Below are 17,254 nucleotides of genomic sequence, written 5' to 3' on the forward strand. Positions count from 1 at the left end.
CACCAATCCGCCGCTCGGTTTGCTTCTCACAGACAATACACTACCCTTGCTAATTCGAAATAGGCTAAATTTTCTTTACAATGTTCCACAATCTCCTTTAAATCCCATGATGCTTTAGCCCGGCCCAGAACACTTTCAACCAAGCTGAAACTGTCACTTTCTCACACCCAGCTTCCACTTTGACTTGTCTCTTTTCCCACATGCCTTTCTTTTTCTTTTTCTTTTTTGTCTCAAGTACTTCAGCCCGTGTAGAAGAGATTGGGCTTCTGCTTGTTGGGAAGACGACGCCCGAACCTTTGCAGTGAAATCCTCAACGACCAGACTCGATGGATCTTGCAAAATACTAGTAGCTGAGCAGAGGAATTCACCCGGAAACCAAGAAGCGTCAATGTTTAGCTTCATCTCGTCTCTCTCTGGCGGCGTCCATCTAATCAGTAAGCTTCGATTTGTGGGTTTTTGCCCTTTATGATTTTGCCATTAGCTGAAATTCTTTTGTTGTTCTTGTGCAAGATCTACAAGATCAATTGGTTTTGGAGGCTTTGCTCAGAAAATAAAATTGTTGTGGGTCTTCCAAATATTCCATAGCACAGCAACAACTAGTTCTTTTTCGGGTACCTCCCTTCCTTCAAACACCTCCGTTAGCCATTTATCGAACCTTGTTATGTTGCATGAGTTCCTGCTGAGATTGATTCGTGTGTTTGCCCATATTTTTTTTGTGCACTTGCAGAGTAGAAATAGGTGTTTTGTTGTTTCCATATGGGCTGAGCAAATCGGACAGAAAGGGTTGGGTAGCATTTTCCTTTTGTGCAAATTCTCCCTCGTTGGTATGGCATCTTGACATAAACTCCAGAGGAAAGTTCTCATTTTCGGGAGGATAGCTAGACTCCAGATTCTAGTCCACAGGGTTCTTGGAGGCTTGAAAGAACATGAGGCTTTGTTTGGTTCTGTTTTTGTGGTGTTAGAATAGACCATATTATACCCACTCTTCATAGTATATGTCCCTGATTTGTTACCTGTCCAAACTAGACAATTATTCTTTGGGGTTGGGCTAATGGTTATCGCAAGTATCTTGTTTGCTACTTGTTCTTCAAAAATCTTCATAATCAAACTTTCCTTCCATTCCCTCAAGTCTTCGTCGATAAGCTCTGCCACCATAACTGGTTCATTTTGGTTGGCCAGGCCTCCCAGCACTCCAGACTTTAGCCATTTGTCTTCTTGTATGTTGATAGATTGGCCATCCCCCATTGACCATTTAACCTCTAATTCTATGGCTTCTCTTCCTGTTAAAATGCTTTGCCATCCCCAAGAAGGTCGCTGCCTTTTTCTTGCATTCCACAGGTCTCCATTTGGAAAATAAATGCCTTTTAATATTTCGCTCCACAATGTTGAAGGGGACGTGGATAATCGCCAAGCTTGCTTACTGAGCATTGCTCTGTTAAAATTCATCAGATCTTTGAACCCCAAACCTCCCTCATCCTTTCTTATTTTTAATGCTTCCCATTTTTTCCAATGCAAGCCTCTTCTTGTATCACTTTTCTACCACCAGAATGAAGCAATTCTTTTTTCTATGGCTTTGCATATAGAGATAGGCAATTTTAAAATTGACATCGCATAATGAGGTAGGGCTTGTACAACGCTCTTTATCAGAGTTTCTTTACCTACTTTGGATAATAACTTTTCTTTCCATCCCTCTAGCTTTGAGCTTACTCTTGCTAAAATCCAAGCGAACATCTATTTCTTTGAATGACCCCAGTCTATTGGTATGCCGAGGTATTTCCCTGTTTTGTCTATTATTGGAACTTTGAGTTCTTGTGCTAAGTTTCTTTTCAGAGATAAAGGACAATTGCTGCTGAAAAACACACCTGATTTGTTTAAATTTATAGCTTCGCCCATTGCAAAGCAGTACTGGTTAAGAATAGTTGCTAGGTTTTGGCATTCTACAATAGTTTCATCCATAAAAAATATAGCATCATCAACAAAGAGTAAATGAGACAGTGTAGGGCAGAACCTGTTTAACTTTATACCCTTGAGGCTTCCATCTTCTAGGGCTTTGTTCATCATCTAAGACAAAACATTTGCTGTTAAGATGAATATGTATGAGGAAAGAGGGCCACTTTGTCTAATTCCTTTTGAAGGGGTGAAGTATTGAGTAGGCTCCCCATTTATCTTCACACTTAGGGACATCGTCGAGACACATTGCATGATTAAAGATACCCACCTCTCACAGAAACCCATTTTTAGCATGCAATCCCTAAAAAAATCCCATTCAATTCTGTTATAGGCTTTTTGCATATCCAATTTCAAGATTGCCTGAAACTTTTTCTTTCTTTTTGTTATTCTCAGCTGATGTAGGACTTCCAGAACTATTAAAATATTATCATGGATTTGCCTACCTTGTACAAAGGCGCTCTGTTTAGGTGCTATAATCTTTGGAAGCCAAATCTTTAGTCTATTGGCCATGACTTTTGAGATGATTTTGTAGCTAAAATTACACAAGCTGATAGGTCTGAATTGTGCTATACTTTCTGGGTTTTTTTACTTTTGATATCAAGGATATGTGTGTTTTGTTTAAGAGGGGGTTGAGGGTACCTGTTTCAAAGAAGTTCTACACAAGCTGGAACAAATCCAGCTTTTTGTCCTCCCAAAACTGTTGATAAAAAATGCCATTTAGTCCGTCGGGTCCTGGGGCCTTTAATGAGCCCAGTTAGAAAGCCGCATCTTTCACCTTTTCAAGGGTAATGTTTGCCATTAAATGTTCATTTATTTCCTCTTTTACTGGGCTGGGGCACTCGTTTAGGATTGGCTGATAGTTCCTGAGACCCACCGATTTGTATAGGTTCCGGTAAAAGGACCCTATGTGTTCTTTGAGTGCCGATGGATCCCTACACCAGCTTTGATCTTCCATTTGCAGCATTGTAATCCTATTCCTCTACCTTCTCTGCACTGTAGTTACATGGAATAACTTAGTATTCCTGTGTTCCCATTACAACCAATTGATACGTGATCTCATCCCTCAAAATTTTTCCTCTTATTGCCAAAGCTTGTCAATTTGGTCGACAATTTTCTAATGTTCCTTCTTGCTGGTTTTTTTGGAATTCCTGTTAGTTATCTCTGTTAATTCCATTTTTAGCTCCTTGATATGACACGGTGCATTGCAAAATTTATCTTTGCTCCACTTTGCAAGCTCCTTAGAAATATCATTGACTTTCATTGATAAACTCGTTCGGCTTAATTGTGTTTTGTTCCATATTCTCTTTATAATCTCTCCACACTCTTGATCTTCTGACTAGTATGCTTCAAACTTAAATTCTCTCTTCCTTTTCTTACTTTCAGGATGCAACACAAGGAGGAGAGGGCTGTGGTCCGAGCCAATTGCTGGTAGAGCCTGTACTTCAGCATTAGGAAAGGTAATTCTCTAGTCCATTGTGCATAGAACTTTGTCTAATCTTTTTTTAATAAGGGCCTCCCCTTCCCGATTGTTTGCCCAAGTGTAGGCATAGCACAACCTTTGCTATCCATATCTACTAGGGAACACTCATTTAAGAGTTCTTGAAACGTTGCTAATCGGTGATTATCAGCTTCTCTTTTCCCTACCTTCTCCCAAACATATAAAATTTCATTAGAATCTCCCATGCAAATCCACGGTAGTTGGTTTGTTGACTAGAAATCCTTCAGCTTTTGCTATAGCTTTAGTCTCTCTCCGAAGTTCGTCGGTGCATGGAGGAAAGTAATCCTCATTTGATAGCCACTAGCCGGATCTTTGCACTCTAAGTTAATAAACTCTTTAGTGCTTGTGTTTACCTTTAACATCACTTCCCCACTCCACAAAATTGCTAGGCCTCCCGCAATTCCTTCCGGGTTTTTTAGGAACATATTTTGGAACTTAAGTCTCCTTTTTACACCCTCCACCACCGTTGTTTTATTCTTTGTTTCCATTAAAAATACCGGATTGGGCCTTTCAAGAGCTACTAGAGCTCTTAGCTCTTGGAATGTTAGGGATTGCCTAGCCCCTGACAATTCCAACTTATAATTTTCATATTATCGCCGGTGGCTTATTAGGGCTAGCCACCAAAGCCATTCATTGCCATTTTCGCTCAACTGAATTGGGGTCTCCAAAAGCTCTATATCATCGATCATGAGGGGAACTAGTTCAGCTATGCATTTATGCTTTTTCGCTATCTGCACCTTTATACTTTTCTTGCTGCAATTCCCAAATTTCGATAGGATCGGCCTAGTTGCTTCGAAGCACATAATCTGTTTGCCATGATCTGTATTTTTCATAGTGGTATCTGCTGATTCTTCTTGTGCCTCCTGCACGTTTGAGCTTTTGCCCTTTTCTTGTTACGGTTTGGGGCTGTCCTGTTATCAATTTCGTCTCTGGCCACTAAGTCCATTTTAGAAGCTGTAGGAGGAATTTTTGGTTCTGTTTCTTCAACAATAATTTCTTCTTCTAATTTGCCATAGAACGCTTCCCAGTGGGGGCTATGGTCTTGCACTTCCGCCTTAAGCCATGGGCCATATTTTCCTGCATTGTTTTCAGCCCATTTTGTGTGCTCATAAGGAATTTCTTCATAGTTAGCATAATAACCAATTTTTCCACACGAATAGCAATAGTGCGGTAGACGTTCATATTTAAATTCCACCCATAACTTCTTATTTTCTATATCTAGAATAGTACCTGATTTCAATGGAGCTAACAGATCCACTTCCACTCTTGCTTTTCCACCTTTCTGTGGTCTGTTTCCTTTTGAGTCCACTTGAATTTCCAAAACTTTGCCTACCTTTTTTGTTAGATCAGTGAGCACTTCTTCTAGTATCCATCCAGGGGGTATCCCTCCAATATGCACCCAAAAAGCGCATCGAGAATAATCATAACAATGCTTTGGGATTTCAGGTTCACATTGTTTGAGTACTAATAGATTACTGGCAAAAGACTAGGGTCCGGATGTCATGACTCTCTTTTTCCTCCTCCGATTGAAAAACGAAAGAGAGAAAACTTGGTTCCTTTTGGGAGCAGACCACCAATTATGTTTTCCATGCTTTCTTCATTGTATTAAGAAAAGCTTGGAAGTTGACATTAGGTTTGAAAAATAACTTACCAAATAGAGTATGGTTGCATTCCTTTCTTTTTTCTAGGGGGATTTCTTTGATCACTTCTACTATATCATCCTCCAACCACAAGTGGCCCAGGCTTTTACATAAGGCAGCCATTCACATATCATTCTCCATGTTACCTTCTATTCTTCTTTTCTGCAGGTATGAGGTTTACAGCTGGTTGTTATCTTCACGCAAAGGCACCTAGGAGCAGGGGATTGGACCAAACTGTGAAGGCGGGCAAGATTGCTGAGTGGTTTATTCAAAGTTTTGAAGAACAAATTGAAGGGAGCTTTATGATAGAAGTGGCAGGGTCGCAAGGTTGCTTTGATAGATTGGTGGGCTAGACTATGGTGAGGTTGAAAGTTTATAGGTTGTGAAGGGAAGGGATGGGTCGGTTATGGAGTTAGGGTTTTTCATTTGGGATTGTAATCATCGGAAAGGCTTGGGTTGTGAGGGGGAGACATCTTACTGAACCTGGAGAGTGGAGAAATCCTTGTGGGGAAGATGCCATATGAGGATTACGGAGGTTTTAGGGTTTTGTTTACTCTATCACCCATTGAAGGGATAGAAGAAATCTCTTCCCAAAGAAGAGAGGAAAAGCTCTACCAGCAAGAGAGTGAAGACGAGCGTTGTTGAATGGCATTCCCAGTGAACTATTGAATTCTTGTTAATTTATGATTATAATTCACTTCCTCACATGCCTTTGTGCACGGATTGTGCTATCCTACTATTGCTAGATAAGAATGTATGTCAAAGTATCTAAACTAAAAGAAGCTAAAGATTTTCGATTCTCATCATTCAATCCCATTTGGGCTTCTTTTTTCACTTTCTATCATTTAATCAATTTCAGGACAAAAGGGAAAATTGTCTAAATTATTTTTAAAACCTACTACACTTTTACCAATTCAATCTTAAAGTTTTCAAATTTACCAATTAAATTCTTAACATTTTCATGCTTAGCCAATTCAATTCATTTAGCCAATTTTGGCTGGAAATTGCTGACATGAATGATGTCCGTCCTACATAACAAAACTGACATCGATGTGAATAATTTTTAATAATATCTTAATAAATTTTCATTTTTCCTTTCTTTTCATTTCCCCCCATTGAGTGTCATTGATGGCCAATGTAGGCTGCCAACCTTAGGTGAGGGCTGCTCTCATTGGCCTCCAACAAGAGACACTTGGGCTTAGGGTGGTGAGGGCCACCCTCGCCTGGCAAGGGTTGCCCTCACTTGGGCAAGTGTGAGCAACCCTCCCTCGATTTGGTGAGGGCAGCCCATCGCCAACCCCACTTGGGTGCCCCTCGCTTGAGGCTGGCAAAAGGAAAAGAAGAGAAAATTGAAAATAAAATAAAAAGGAAGGAAAGGAGAAGAAAAGAAACAAATTCAAAAAAATATTAAAATATTATTAAGTGCATATTAGCATCGGTTTTGCTATTTATAATAGCCAATGTATATGTCAGTGATGCCAAAATTAGCCGGGTGGACCAAATTGATAAAACATGAAAATATTTATAGTTCAATTGATAAAATTCAAAAATTTATGGTGAAATTGATAAAAGTATAATAGATTTAAATCTTATTGAACAATTTTTCCGACAAAATGGAGCCAAGTTCACAAAATGGGAGAAATCAAACCATCATCAGATCACATCCAATCCCATAGTAGGGAGCCTTGCAACGAAAATAGAACTGTCAATTCACAACCCAAATGGCCATCTTTGTGATCAAAGCCACTTTTCTTTTGCTGGGGAGGCTTTGTGGACCAGTCAAGCCCTTTATCCGCCGCTCTCCAGCACATGGGATTTGATCCAAAAGAAATGTGAGAGGAAAGCATTTTCTAACCGAGCTTTAAACTAATACGACAATGATGCGACTTTCGCCTTTTCAGTTTGCTCAGCATGCATCAGAGGCGCTGTTCGGCAATGGGGAGAAGAAGTGTGTGTGATTATTGTGACAGAGATGGTGATGTGTATCATGCACACTCGATTCGGCTCATGAGACCTTTGCCCAAGCATTTGACAAGTTTCGATCTCTGCCCATCTTTCCTTTTCTTTAGTGAAGCTAATCTACTTTTGTGATTGAACCGGTCAAAAGTGGGTTCACTTAAAGCCACAATGATTAAGCCGTCCACGCTTTGAACTTAAGCAACTTTCATTGCAAATTGCAGTCATGCCGCGGTATTAAATTTTGGAACTTTGTATTCTAGATCTTACTTTCTAACTGATTGGCTCATATTTCTTATACTCGTTCATGATGATTTGGCTATGTAATTTTGCCTCAGGCGTAACCAATCACGATTGATATGGTGCTAAACAGTTTCCATCGGAGATAAAATTTCTTATACATATAGTTTATGTAAAATGCGATAGACCAAATAAATCATCATGCAAAAATAATTGGAAAATGTGTTTTTCGATAGATTTAGTTAAATATGTGGATATAATGCTTGCTAGCATTGGTCAAACAGAAGTTAATTCTAAACAATAAATGCCTGATGTAGATCATGTGGCACAATAATAGCTTAGCCTGTCGCTTTCTCCATTTAACATGCAACAACTTCTCTTTAATTAAACAAATTACTCCTTTTGTGACCCCCAAAAGAAAAAAAATTGCCTTTTTCTGGCGACTCCCAAAAATATAATATAAATTTTTTTTACTGAACCCTTTCTTTAACCATGTGCCAAAATTAGAATGCAAATGATTGTTAGCAAAAAGGAACGACCGAACCTAAATCCTTCTGCCAGAAATTTTCTATTTTCAGCATTTTACGGAAAAGAGTAAAAAGTAGGGGTGGAAAAAGTGAGGACTTCCTCATGATTTGCTGAAAATCTTGGGCTTATTAATAAAGGAAATTTCTCGCATATTTTTTCTCATTCTTATGACTCCTTTGTTAAGCTAAAAAAAATGGTTATAATAAGCAAAAAAGGCATAGTCCCCACACCACACTGATGGCACATATTGGGGACTATCTACAGCTCAAAAGAGGTTTCGCCCTCTTTCCTTGCTCCACGCCAAAATAAAGATAAGGATCAAGATTCATGTCATCCCACTCCCTAATTACTAACTTAGGTACGTTAATCTTCCCCATTTACTATGTATGATTTTCCATCGAAGTCAGTGCGTTGATGCAATAATACCCGGATGACAAATTTCATGATAGATTTGATTTCTTTTTCAAAATAGAAAAGGAGGGAAGCATCATTCAATCGTTTTACAATTTACATATTCAAATTGCAGTTTTCATCATATAGATAAAAAAAGGGCGTAGGTGATAGGTTGTCAACTAGGTTGGGTCTAGTATATAGACATTAGTTAAGGCCAAGAAATGTATGGTCCAAAAATAAAGCTAGGGTCAAGAAATGTGTTCTTGTTCACATGGTGTCCTTGATTGTAGGGTCGATTATATTCTCATGAAGGGACTTTGGATGGGCCATGCTGAAGAAAAGAAAATTGGGGGCACTAACATTTTTGTCAATTTATTCCGTCTACTTGGAAAAATGCCTCGTGAATAGCTGACCGAGTCTTAGGATGTAGTAGGTGGTCTTGAAATGCAACGAAACATACGGCGGTTCTAATTCCATTTTCGCGGGTTAATTTCGAAGTTTGAATGCTAATGGAGGAAAGATCTTATGAAGTGTTATTGGAGTAAACCCTCTTCGAAGATAGGACATGTCGATATCATACGTGGGGGGAGTTCTCCAAGAAAAAAGTAGCCCTTAACAGCTGATTCGCCTTCCATCACATCACCATCAACCAATTTTATATTAAGGTGAAATGAGATTTAGGTGTTGTGCTCAAGAACAATCCATGGAGTGCAATAAGTAGCCATGGTGCCCGAACCTGTGAACTTAGGAAAGTAACCATAGCATCGAACCTAGATTTAATAAAAAGGTCCCGCTAATTAGCGCATTCGGATGCTTCATAAGCACATTTAATTTGGGAATTATTTGATTTTGAAAATACTGATTTGGCACGTCAAGAAAGGAAGATACACCCTGAGATCTACGGAGTTCTGAACTGATACGGATCGAGGGCCAGGATGGTAAATCGAGGGAGTACCGAATAGAGGCCCTTGAGAACAACTGGTCAGGTGGCAGTTGTGAAAGTGACTGTTTTGGGGGGAGAGATTGAGAAAAAGAAGCAAAAAAGGGGTCCCCCACGATGAAGCTTGAAAGAGACCCCTCTTTGATTTCTAGTCATCACCTTCTCTCCGTGTCATCACTCTGAATTCTTGCATCACCAACTATAAAACGCTTGAAGCAGACACAGTGAACAGGTACACACACCTCTCTCTCTCTCTCTCTCTCTCTCTCTCTCTGCGCTTGCTAATGGGAAACTGAGCAGGGTTTGGCTTGACAATTTCTTGCCAAGTTTCTTCAAGAAATGCCCGTACATTTGGTGCTGATGTCCTTTGAGTTCTTCCTGGTATTGAACAGCGCACTATGTTTAATAAGAATGAATGTTGGGTTCTTCTTTTCTTTTTTGGGGTTGGTTAGGACTGTATACATTCATGCCGTTCAATTAAGGTCAAGTTTGAGTACTTTTCTTCTTTGTTTTTGGTTTGGGTTTAGGTGGTTGATGCTATATAAGAGGCAAGTCTCCTCAGTAACGCATGTCTCTGCCCAGTCTTTTTCTGGCATAGATGGCGTGGCAGCGTTAACCACTTGTGCGGTTCTTGATGAAGCTCTTAATACGTGAACAATTCAATTGGGTCCTGGAATCACTATCGTCTGACACTGTACTTTTCGTAAATATTGGTATTATTAATTTCTTTTGAGTTGCCTAGGCAGGGCTTTGATGGCACGAAAGAGATACCTTTCTTTTGTGGCCTAAAATTTTTGTTTGCGGGGGCTTTCATATTCCATCTCAGAATTGTGATCATTCTTTGTGGGAAGGCAAGGACTTTTGCTACTTTGGAAGGCTTCTTGATCGTCAAGAGCGTTTCGTGAAGTTGGGATAGATTATTGCTGAATGTTATATGGGGAAGAAGATGTGTTGGTTCAGCTGGATAAAGAGGCTCTTTGTCCCTGATTCAAAAGGAAAAGCAGAAAAGGTTGTCCTAAAGCCCCTAATCTTTCCTGTTCTGTAGATTCTAGCTTTTGTGAGGAGATACATCATTTTGGGTTTTGAATGCAGAAACCAAGGAAGTATGAGTGGTTGTTTGGAGGGCTTAAGCTTAACCAATGTCCTCAACTTGCACCACCAAATGCGAAATTGAGTCGAGCAATAGAGGAACAGAGGAAGCATGCTCTGACAGTTGCCATGGCCACGGCGGCTGCTGCCGAGGCAGCAGTTGCAGCCGCCCATGCTGCGGCAGAGGTGGTCCGGTTGACCGGCGCCTCTCGATCGCAGCATTGCATTTACAAAGGAGATCCACACCTGGCTGCTATCAAAATTCAAAGCACTTTCCGGGCATATCTTGTGAGTGTTGTTGTTACTCTGGCACTCAGATTATAAATTTCAGAATTTATTCATGACAGTAATGTTTCAATTACATCACTTGGGACATTTCGTGTGAGATGTTTTCAGTCACAATTCTGCTGAGTCTGAATCTCATGTGGGAAGAGCTACTTTACCAATTGCAGAACAATTATTAGCATGTAGAGTGGAACAATGGATGAGATAGAAGTCATTACTCAGCAATTTCTCAATCGCTGTGTAATCACCTCATTGCGGCAGTTACTCATGCACATGTAGTTTCTTTTATAGTTTCTTAGTACTCCATAAAATGCTCTCGAGAATTATTATGATTCTTTATGTTGTCGTGACTTCTGTTCCTCAATTATGCGTATAGACACCAACGTAGAAATCAAAACAATCGAACATTCGTTCGTTTGAAGCCTTTGAACCTTGTTTCCTGCCATTTGGCCATATATAATGAACTTATGATATTTTGGCAGCCATCTGTTATTATCTAATGATTCAAATGGAGAATATAGAAGCGTTGTGGAATTTCCTAGGACGAGTTCCATAAGATATGAAAGGCTTAATTCGGGGCATTGCTTGTTATTTCTTTTGAAATGAACACGACTTCGTTATCCTGACAATCTTGCTCGTCGAGAGTTCAAACAGGCGAGGAAGGCATTCCGTGCACTGAAAGGACTGGTGAGGCTACAAGCTATTGCCCGTGGCAGAGCTGTCAGACGGCAAAGAGTCGCCACATTGACGTGTTTGCCTCCCTCCAGTGGGAGTATGCAACCATCTGCCCTGCAAAGGAGCGCATCTAGAAATGGAGGCTGTGAATTTTGCGAAAAGAAAGATCTCTGCAAGTCCAGAAGAGATCAGGCGGAAATGGAAATGAAGGTAGATGAGATTTGTTGCATCCAAATCTCCTTTTCCACACTGCTTTTTATTACAGGAGTCATCATTTGTAATTTTGTCCCATAAACTGCAGATTGATGTCCGGTACTTATTTAATAGTACCTCTAATTTTATAATGCTAATCCTACTGGAGAAATTGTCCTTGCATTGAGCAGCTCGATTGCCCCAGCCAGAGGAGTTGGAACTGCAGCGCATACTCAAAGGCAGACCTTGAAGCCAATCTGCTAAGGAAGCAAGACGCGATGAGTAAAAGAGAGCGAATGAAGAAATTTTCGTACTCCCACCGGGTAATTCCACGCAGTCACGACTATTATTCTTATGGACAAAGGCATCTGTATTAGCTCAAATCCTGATAACCCGAATATAATTCATTGGTTGAACCTAATTATTTCCCTCGTTGGAGCTTTTGCATTTTCTCAGGAAGGACGAATTTCTCAAGTTCCAGAAGAATTTCAATGGACCAAGGACTATGGGAGGTGGAGCTGCCGCCTAGAGCCGTGGCCTGACTCGGATGCTTACACAGATGAGAGATCACTGACTTCAATGCCCATTACGCATTCAGATGCAAACAGTGGCAAAAGACACGAAATTAGACGAGACAAGATGGGAATCGCTCGAGACAAGGATTTAAGCGAAGTGCTGAACATTCCTTCTCTACCAAGGAGATCGTTTGGTCACGCGAAACAGATGTCAATCACGGACGATGGCACCGTTCCTAGTTCGCCAGTTTTTCCTACTTACATGGCAATCACCGAATCCGCAAAGGCAAAAGCCAGGTCCTTGAGCACGCCGAAGCAGCGAGTTGGATACTTCGATACTACGCTTGATCAGAGTTTGCTCTGCAATAACGGACTCTCTCTTTCGTACTCTTTCAATAATGGGGACTATGGGAGCACAAGTAGGAGCATCGCAACTTCTCGAAGAGTATCAGAAGGCACAAGTCGTCGATACTGACCTGTCAGAAGCCTAAACCCAACCTGTCACCGAGGCCATACAAGATCGAAACTAATTTACTCGGTGTCTTCTCTTGCCACGGATGCGGGGAATATTTTTTGAGTACATAATCCATCAGTAGGTAATAGCCAATGTTTTTTGTTTATGTTTGTGCTGGTTTTTCTAAGGGTGCTTGTGGTTGTCATTGCAGCTGTTTGAGCTTTGCCTTTTTTCTTCTTTTTTTTTCCTTTTTGGCTTTTTTGGAAGAGCATTCCCTGCAACAAGGAGTGGGTTTGTGTTGGATAGTTCCCTTTTATGATACCCGATATGTAATTTTAGTTTCTTCCTTTGCCCTGTTACAAAATCTTCCCTCTTGATCGAATGGACATTGTACTGTTTTTTTTTTTTTTGGCGAAAGTCCAATCAAGTCTTAAACTTTTATAACTTTCCAAATCATCCCTTGGGCACCAAATCGATAAATTGGAGCTGCATGTTCATCGGACTTGGCAAGAGCCTGACATGGAAAGAACTTCCTTTGGTCATCGTGGACTATCGGCCTTTGCGCAGCTCGAAGATGATGAGCACATCCGGGCCTTGAGCAATGAAGTTTCTCAACACAAGCACTGCCAAATTGAGTTCTGTCAAGCTTCTTGTGTCCGGTTTCTTTCTGAATCTCATCCAACATTTGAAAGACGTTCTTATATAAATAGGCCCTTCAAGGGCCCTATGGAGTTCCTCCACTTCACATCCGCGACTGCATTCGGATCTGTAAGTTTTGCACTGTAGATGGACGGCCTTCCACCGACCAAAGGCCGTGGACACTTCTGGTGACCGACCATTCGTAGCGAGCCCACCATCAGCCTTTTCTTGAGTGGATATAGGAGCTGTGAACAGAGCATGCCCAAGAAGCAATGTGTTTGACAGAGGGTTGCAACCACCTTTGAGAATCGGTAACAACAATTTGGATGACGGTCTTTAATATACTATAAAAATAAAAATATATTATAGATCACAAAAAACTAAATAACAAACAATTACAAATTGTTGTGGGGTCTACTCCACTCCTTCAAGAATTTATAATTTACAATAGACTATTATTCTAATAGTAGCTCAACTCAAAAGTTTAAACTAATAAATGGAAGATATCACAAGAATAAAAAAAAAAAAATTATATGGAATTTCGATCATGCATATTTGCGAAAGGAATAGTACTGGCTCTGATACCGTGTTAAAAAGTCCAACCCAAAAGTTTAAGTTAATAGGCAGAGGCGACTATATGAATATAAAAAGTATATATAACATGTTATCGACCGATGTGAGATAATATTTCAACACCCAAAAATTGTTGTGGTAGCAAAATTCTTATTATAAAAGTGTTGCAGTTGCCGCAGTTTGAGCCATAGAAACTACCTAGAAGGGTGAGTTGCTGATAATGCCATTTCTAATGGAATAATATGCGACAAGTTGATAAAATGCTATTAATATAGGAGAGTTGACCACGTGTCGGATTTTCCGACATATATTGATCTAGTTTCGGAGAGTATCGGACTTCGATGAGACACAAAGGCTCCTGAACAGTGTCATTAACCATAAGTGGCTGTCATTCTAGGTCAAATGTTCATTGAAATGCTTCCAAAGATTCGGACACTCATTTCAAACCTTCGTGATTTTCTAACGTGGCTTGGCATCGCCTAAGACCGCCACTACTAGAATGGACCTAAGATCCCCTGTTTTGGTCTGCTCTTCAACTCCGTGTCCCCTGCAGGATACCCAAGACATGACGTTGTAGTCCTACATCCTTATTTCCAGTAACAGTCATACAAACGGTGGCGACCCCTCAGAATCGTCAAGTTGATCTGGAACAATCTCGACCTTGCAATGCTCTGTTTTATGTGGTGGTGGGTGAGTCGTGAATGTGAACAAAGTAGAAACAGGTAGAAGAAGAAGAAGAGGGAGAGAGATGATGGGAAGAGAGGGCAAAAGTTGCAGGGATAGCACAGGTAGAAAAATTGTTACGCTAGCAAAATTCTTTATTATAAAAGTGTTGTAGTTGCTGCAGTTGCAGCAGTTCGAGCCATAGAAACTATCTAAAAGGGCGAGTTGCTGCAAATGCCATTTCTAATGGAATAATATGCAACAAGTTGATAAAATGCTACATCCATCGTGTCAATATGTGATGCATTTAAATGAAATCATTTACAGTGAAAAATACCGTATGATAATTTGTGATTTTGAGTGGAACTCAATTGGATCTGGATTTATGAGAAAAGGTAAGTTGTTACCGGAAGAGCATCTCATCATGAGACTCCGACGAATGTATTTCGAAAACTTTTAGGACCCACGTAGTGAGAATTAGAATTTTGGGACTCAATTGTTAATCGATCGAAATGAGCATTGCTACTAGAACAAACTCTAGAAATTCCTGTTGCTGCCCCTTCCGCATTTCCACATAGGCATAAATCCATATCGATGACGTGACGAAACTATCGGAATTGACCGGATACAAAGTTAAAGGTGAACCTGGTTTGATGCACGAAAATTGAATCAGATACTACCGACAACAGTAAATGATCGAAATGAGGAAAGTAATCATCATCGAAACAGAAATTTAATCCATATGTAAATCGATTCGACTAGTGATGCTCCTTTTATTTTTTCGGGGTTATAACATGCTCTCATTGCACCCCCCCACACGGCATCATAATAGGACCTGACAAGATCCTCTCCTAATTGAGATCGATCGAGTACTTAGGCTGCTTGTTGGGAAGGAAAAGCCCCCAGTACTTCTCAGTCTCGGGGCTCTTCTGGTTCTCGTCGAACATGGCGAAAACGTACGTCTCGATCGGGCCACGGGGCCTCCTCGGTGTCCCTCCCTTGACATGCTTGGCCAGATTGGTGTTGTAAGTCCTCGCGTTGTCGAGCGTTGTCGCCTCCCCTCCTCCGGCCGAAGGCCACCCGGTCTCCGACACGACGATCTTCAGTGAGCCGCCGTCGGCCTTCTCGAGCGCAGAGTAGACCGCATCCAGTGAAGCGTCGAAGAGGTTCTGGTAACCCAATGCCCCGTCCGTGACCACCACCGAGGGCGCCGTGAATAGCGCGTAGTCCAATCTAATGCCTTGAGGGTCGCCGATGTAGCTGAAGTAAGGGTACACGTTCACTAGCAAGGGGGCTTGGGTCTCGACCAAGAGCCCAATAATGGGGCCGAGGAGAGGCATGTAATCGGACCTAAACACGCCTTTGGAGGGAGGAAAGGACTCGCTGAGCACGCCCGTGTCGACCGATGTGGAGACCTTGATCTGCTCGAGGCCGGCGCCGGCGAGTGCAGTCCGGATGTTGCGCATGGCGGGGACGAGGAATTGGGCGAACGAGTCGGAGGGCTTGACCTCATTGCCGACCGCGACGTACTTGAACCGGACGTTGCCGTGGTTCTTGATGTTGTTCTGGACCCATGCGCTGGCGTTGGCCTGGCTGGAGGCGATGCTTTGGAGGTCGGGGTTCGCGAGGCCTAGCACGAGCTCGATGTTAGACCCGCCGAGGGCTTGAAGAGCCTGCGGATTTGGGTCGTAGATTCGCATGGTGGGGATGTTGTTCTGCTTGTAAAGGGCCACGACTTCTTGCGCCGATGGTAGATTGTTGCCAAGCATCCCGTAACAAACGCCTGTCTGGGCAGCTGGACTTTGGTATGATCAAGATCGTTAGTGATTGCTGATGTTCTATTACGAGATGAAAAGAAATATACAATAGAGACACGTTATTACCTATTATACAATAGAGATTGCATAAATTTTTTTGTTGTCAATGACAATTTTTCAATGTTCTTTGTAAGGGACCAATGCACGTGCATATGCATGGTCATCACGTGCGGGCTAGGCAAACAAGTGAGCCCAATCAATTTGGATTGAAAAGGTCCACTATAGTCACAACAATATAACTAGGGCTTTCTCGATACTGCTCTTCTAAAGCAATTAATACGGTGGAATGGGCGTTAAGGCCGCTGGCAAATTTCTCATAGGTACAGCACCCTTACAGTTATAATAATTTATAGGGGACATTTAGTCAATACTCCACAAATGCATTCGATGGTACACATGCACATGCATATGCGTGGTCATCAACTATGTGCTAGGCATACAAGTGAACCCAATTGATTTGGATTGAAAGGGCCAGCTAAAGTCACATCAATATATTTAGAGGTTTCTTGATACAGCTCTTCTAAAGCACTTACCGTGGCAAAATGGGCAGTGCAGTTTTTATTGGGCGACTGAAAATTTGTCACAAATACAACACCCTCATAATTGTAATAGATTATAGGTAAAATTTATCACTTACCTATAAGATAAAATAACTTCGAGATATGTGTTATCAAACACAATAGCTATAGCAATTCACAGTAGTGCTACAGTAACAAAAACTGCGGTACAACCACGATTTTAAATATATACATGAATAGAAACTTAATTTTGTCATGGATCTAATTTAACATCTCTTGTTACCGTGTGTATAATCATACCATAAGATTTAGAACATCTTAGCATGATTTAGAAGCAAGAAAAATGATTGTGTCGAAGTAACAAACCCACCAAAAAAAAAAGATCATATGGATAGGTAAGGAAATTATCATATCTAACAATTGGCAACACGAAAGTTTATGTCATGAAGAACATATAGAAGCATCAAGTTGACACCGAAGCTATCCAAAGGAACATCAATGCCAGCCTTTTATTTGAAAATTAGCATGAGGAAACCATCACATACACAAAACAGCACTTCACCTGTCCTGTGCAGGATTGTAAACACCATGAGAGCAAAGAGCAGCATTGAAGGAATCGAGAGGGAGTCTGCAGCAAAGGGAGAAGATTTTGCCATTGGGCAAAGAAGATGATAAGATAGCACGAATAA

At 41.0% G+C, this 17,254-nt stretch overlaps 2 protein-coding genes and 1 long non-coding RNA gene across 6 annotated transcripts; 2 read left to right on the top strand and 1 right to left on the bottom strand.

Annotated features, from left to right (window-relative positions):
* The first annotated feature begins 308 nt into the window (after positions 1–308).
* On the top strand, positions 309–5,795 carry LOC108955904. The gene is made up of 4 exons (XR_005547303.1): positions 309–434; positions 511–611; positions 3,334–3,407; positions 5,257–5,795. It is a non-coding gene; the product is annotated as an uncharacterized LOC108955904 (long non-coding RNA).
* A 3,602-nt stretch (positions 5,796–9,397) lies between these two features.
* On the top strand, positions 9,398–12,702 carry LOC104425335 (protein IQ-DOMAIN 14). 4 transcript variants are annotated; one of them, XM_018864646.2, is made up of 7 exons: positions 9,398–9,526; positions 9,673–9,858; positions 9,972–10,154; positions 10,238–10,522; positions 11,174–11,404; positions 11,578–11,709; positions 11,843–12,702. In XM_018864646.2, exons 3-7 carry the CDS (start codon positions 10,080–10,082, stop codon positions 12,374–12,376), a joined length of 1,257 nt encoding a protein of 418 aa, XP_018720191.2. In that variant the 5' UTR covers positions 9,398–9,526; positions 9,673–9,858; positions 9,972–10,079; the 3' UTR covers positions 12,377–12,702. The 4 variants fall into 4 exon arrangements, with proteins under 4 accessions (XP_018720191.2, XP_010036313.2, XP_010036317.2 ...); XM_010038011.3 differs by having other exon boundaries at positions 9,673–10,154; XM_010038015.3 differs by lacking the exon at positions 9,673–9,858.
* A 2,193-nt stretch (positions 12,703–14,895) lies between these two features.
* On the bottom strand, positions 14,896–17,254 carry LOC104425334 (glucan endo-1,3-beta-glucosidase, basic isoform-like). Its single transcript, XM_010038010.3, has 2 exons — positions 17,128–17,254; positions 14,896–16,025 (listed from the first exon to the last, which is right to left on the bottom strand). Exons 1-2 carry the CDS (start codon positions 17,219–17,221, stop codon positions 15,082–15,084), a joined length of 1,038 nt encoding a protein of 345 aa, XP_010036312.2. The 5' UTR covers positions 17,222–17,254; the 3' UTR covers positions 14,896–15,081.

This window comes from Eucalyptus grandis, chromosome 11 (assembly GCF_016545825.1).
Source record: "Eucalyptus grandis isolate ANBG69807.140 chromosome 11, ASM1654582v1, whole genome shotgun sequence".
NCBI classification, from domain to species: domain Eukaryota; kingdom Viridiplantae; phylum Streptophyta; class Magnoliopsida; order Myrtales; family Myrtaceae; genus Eucalyptus; species Eucalyptus grandis.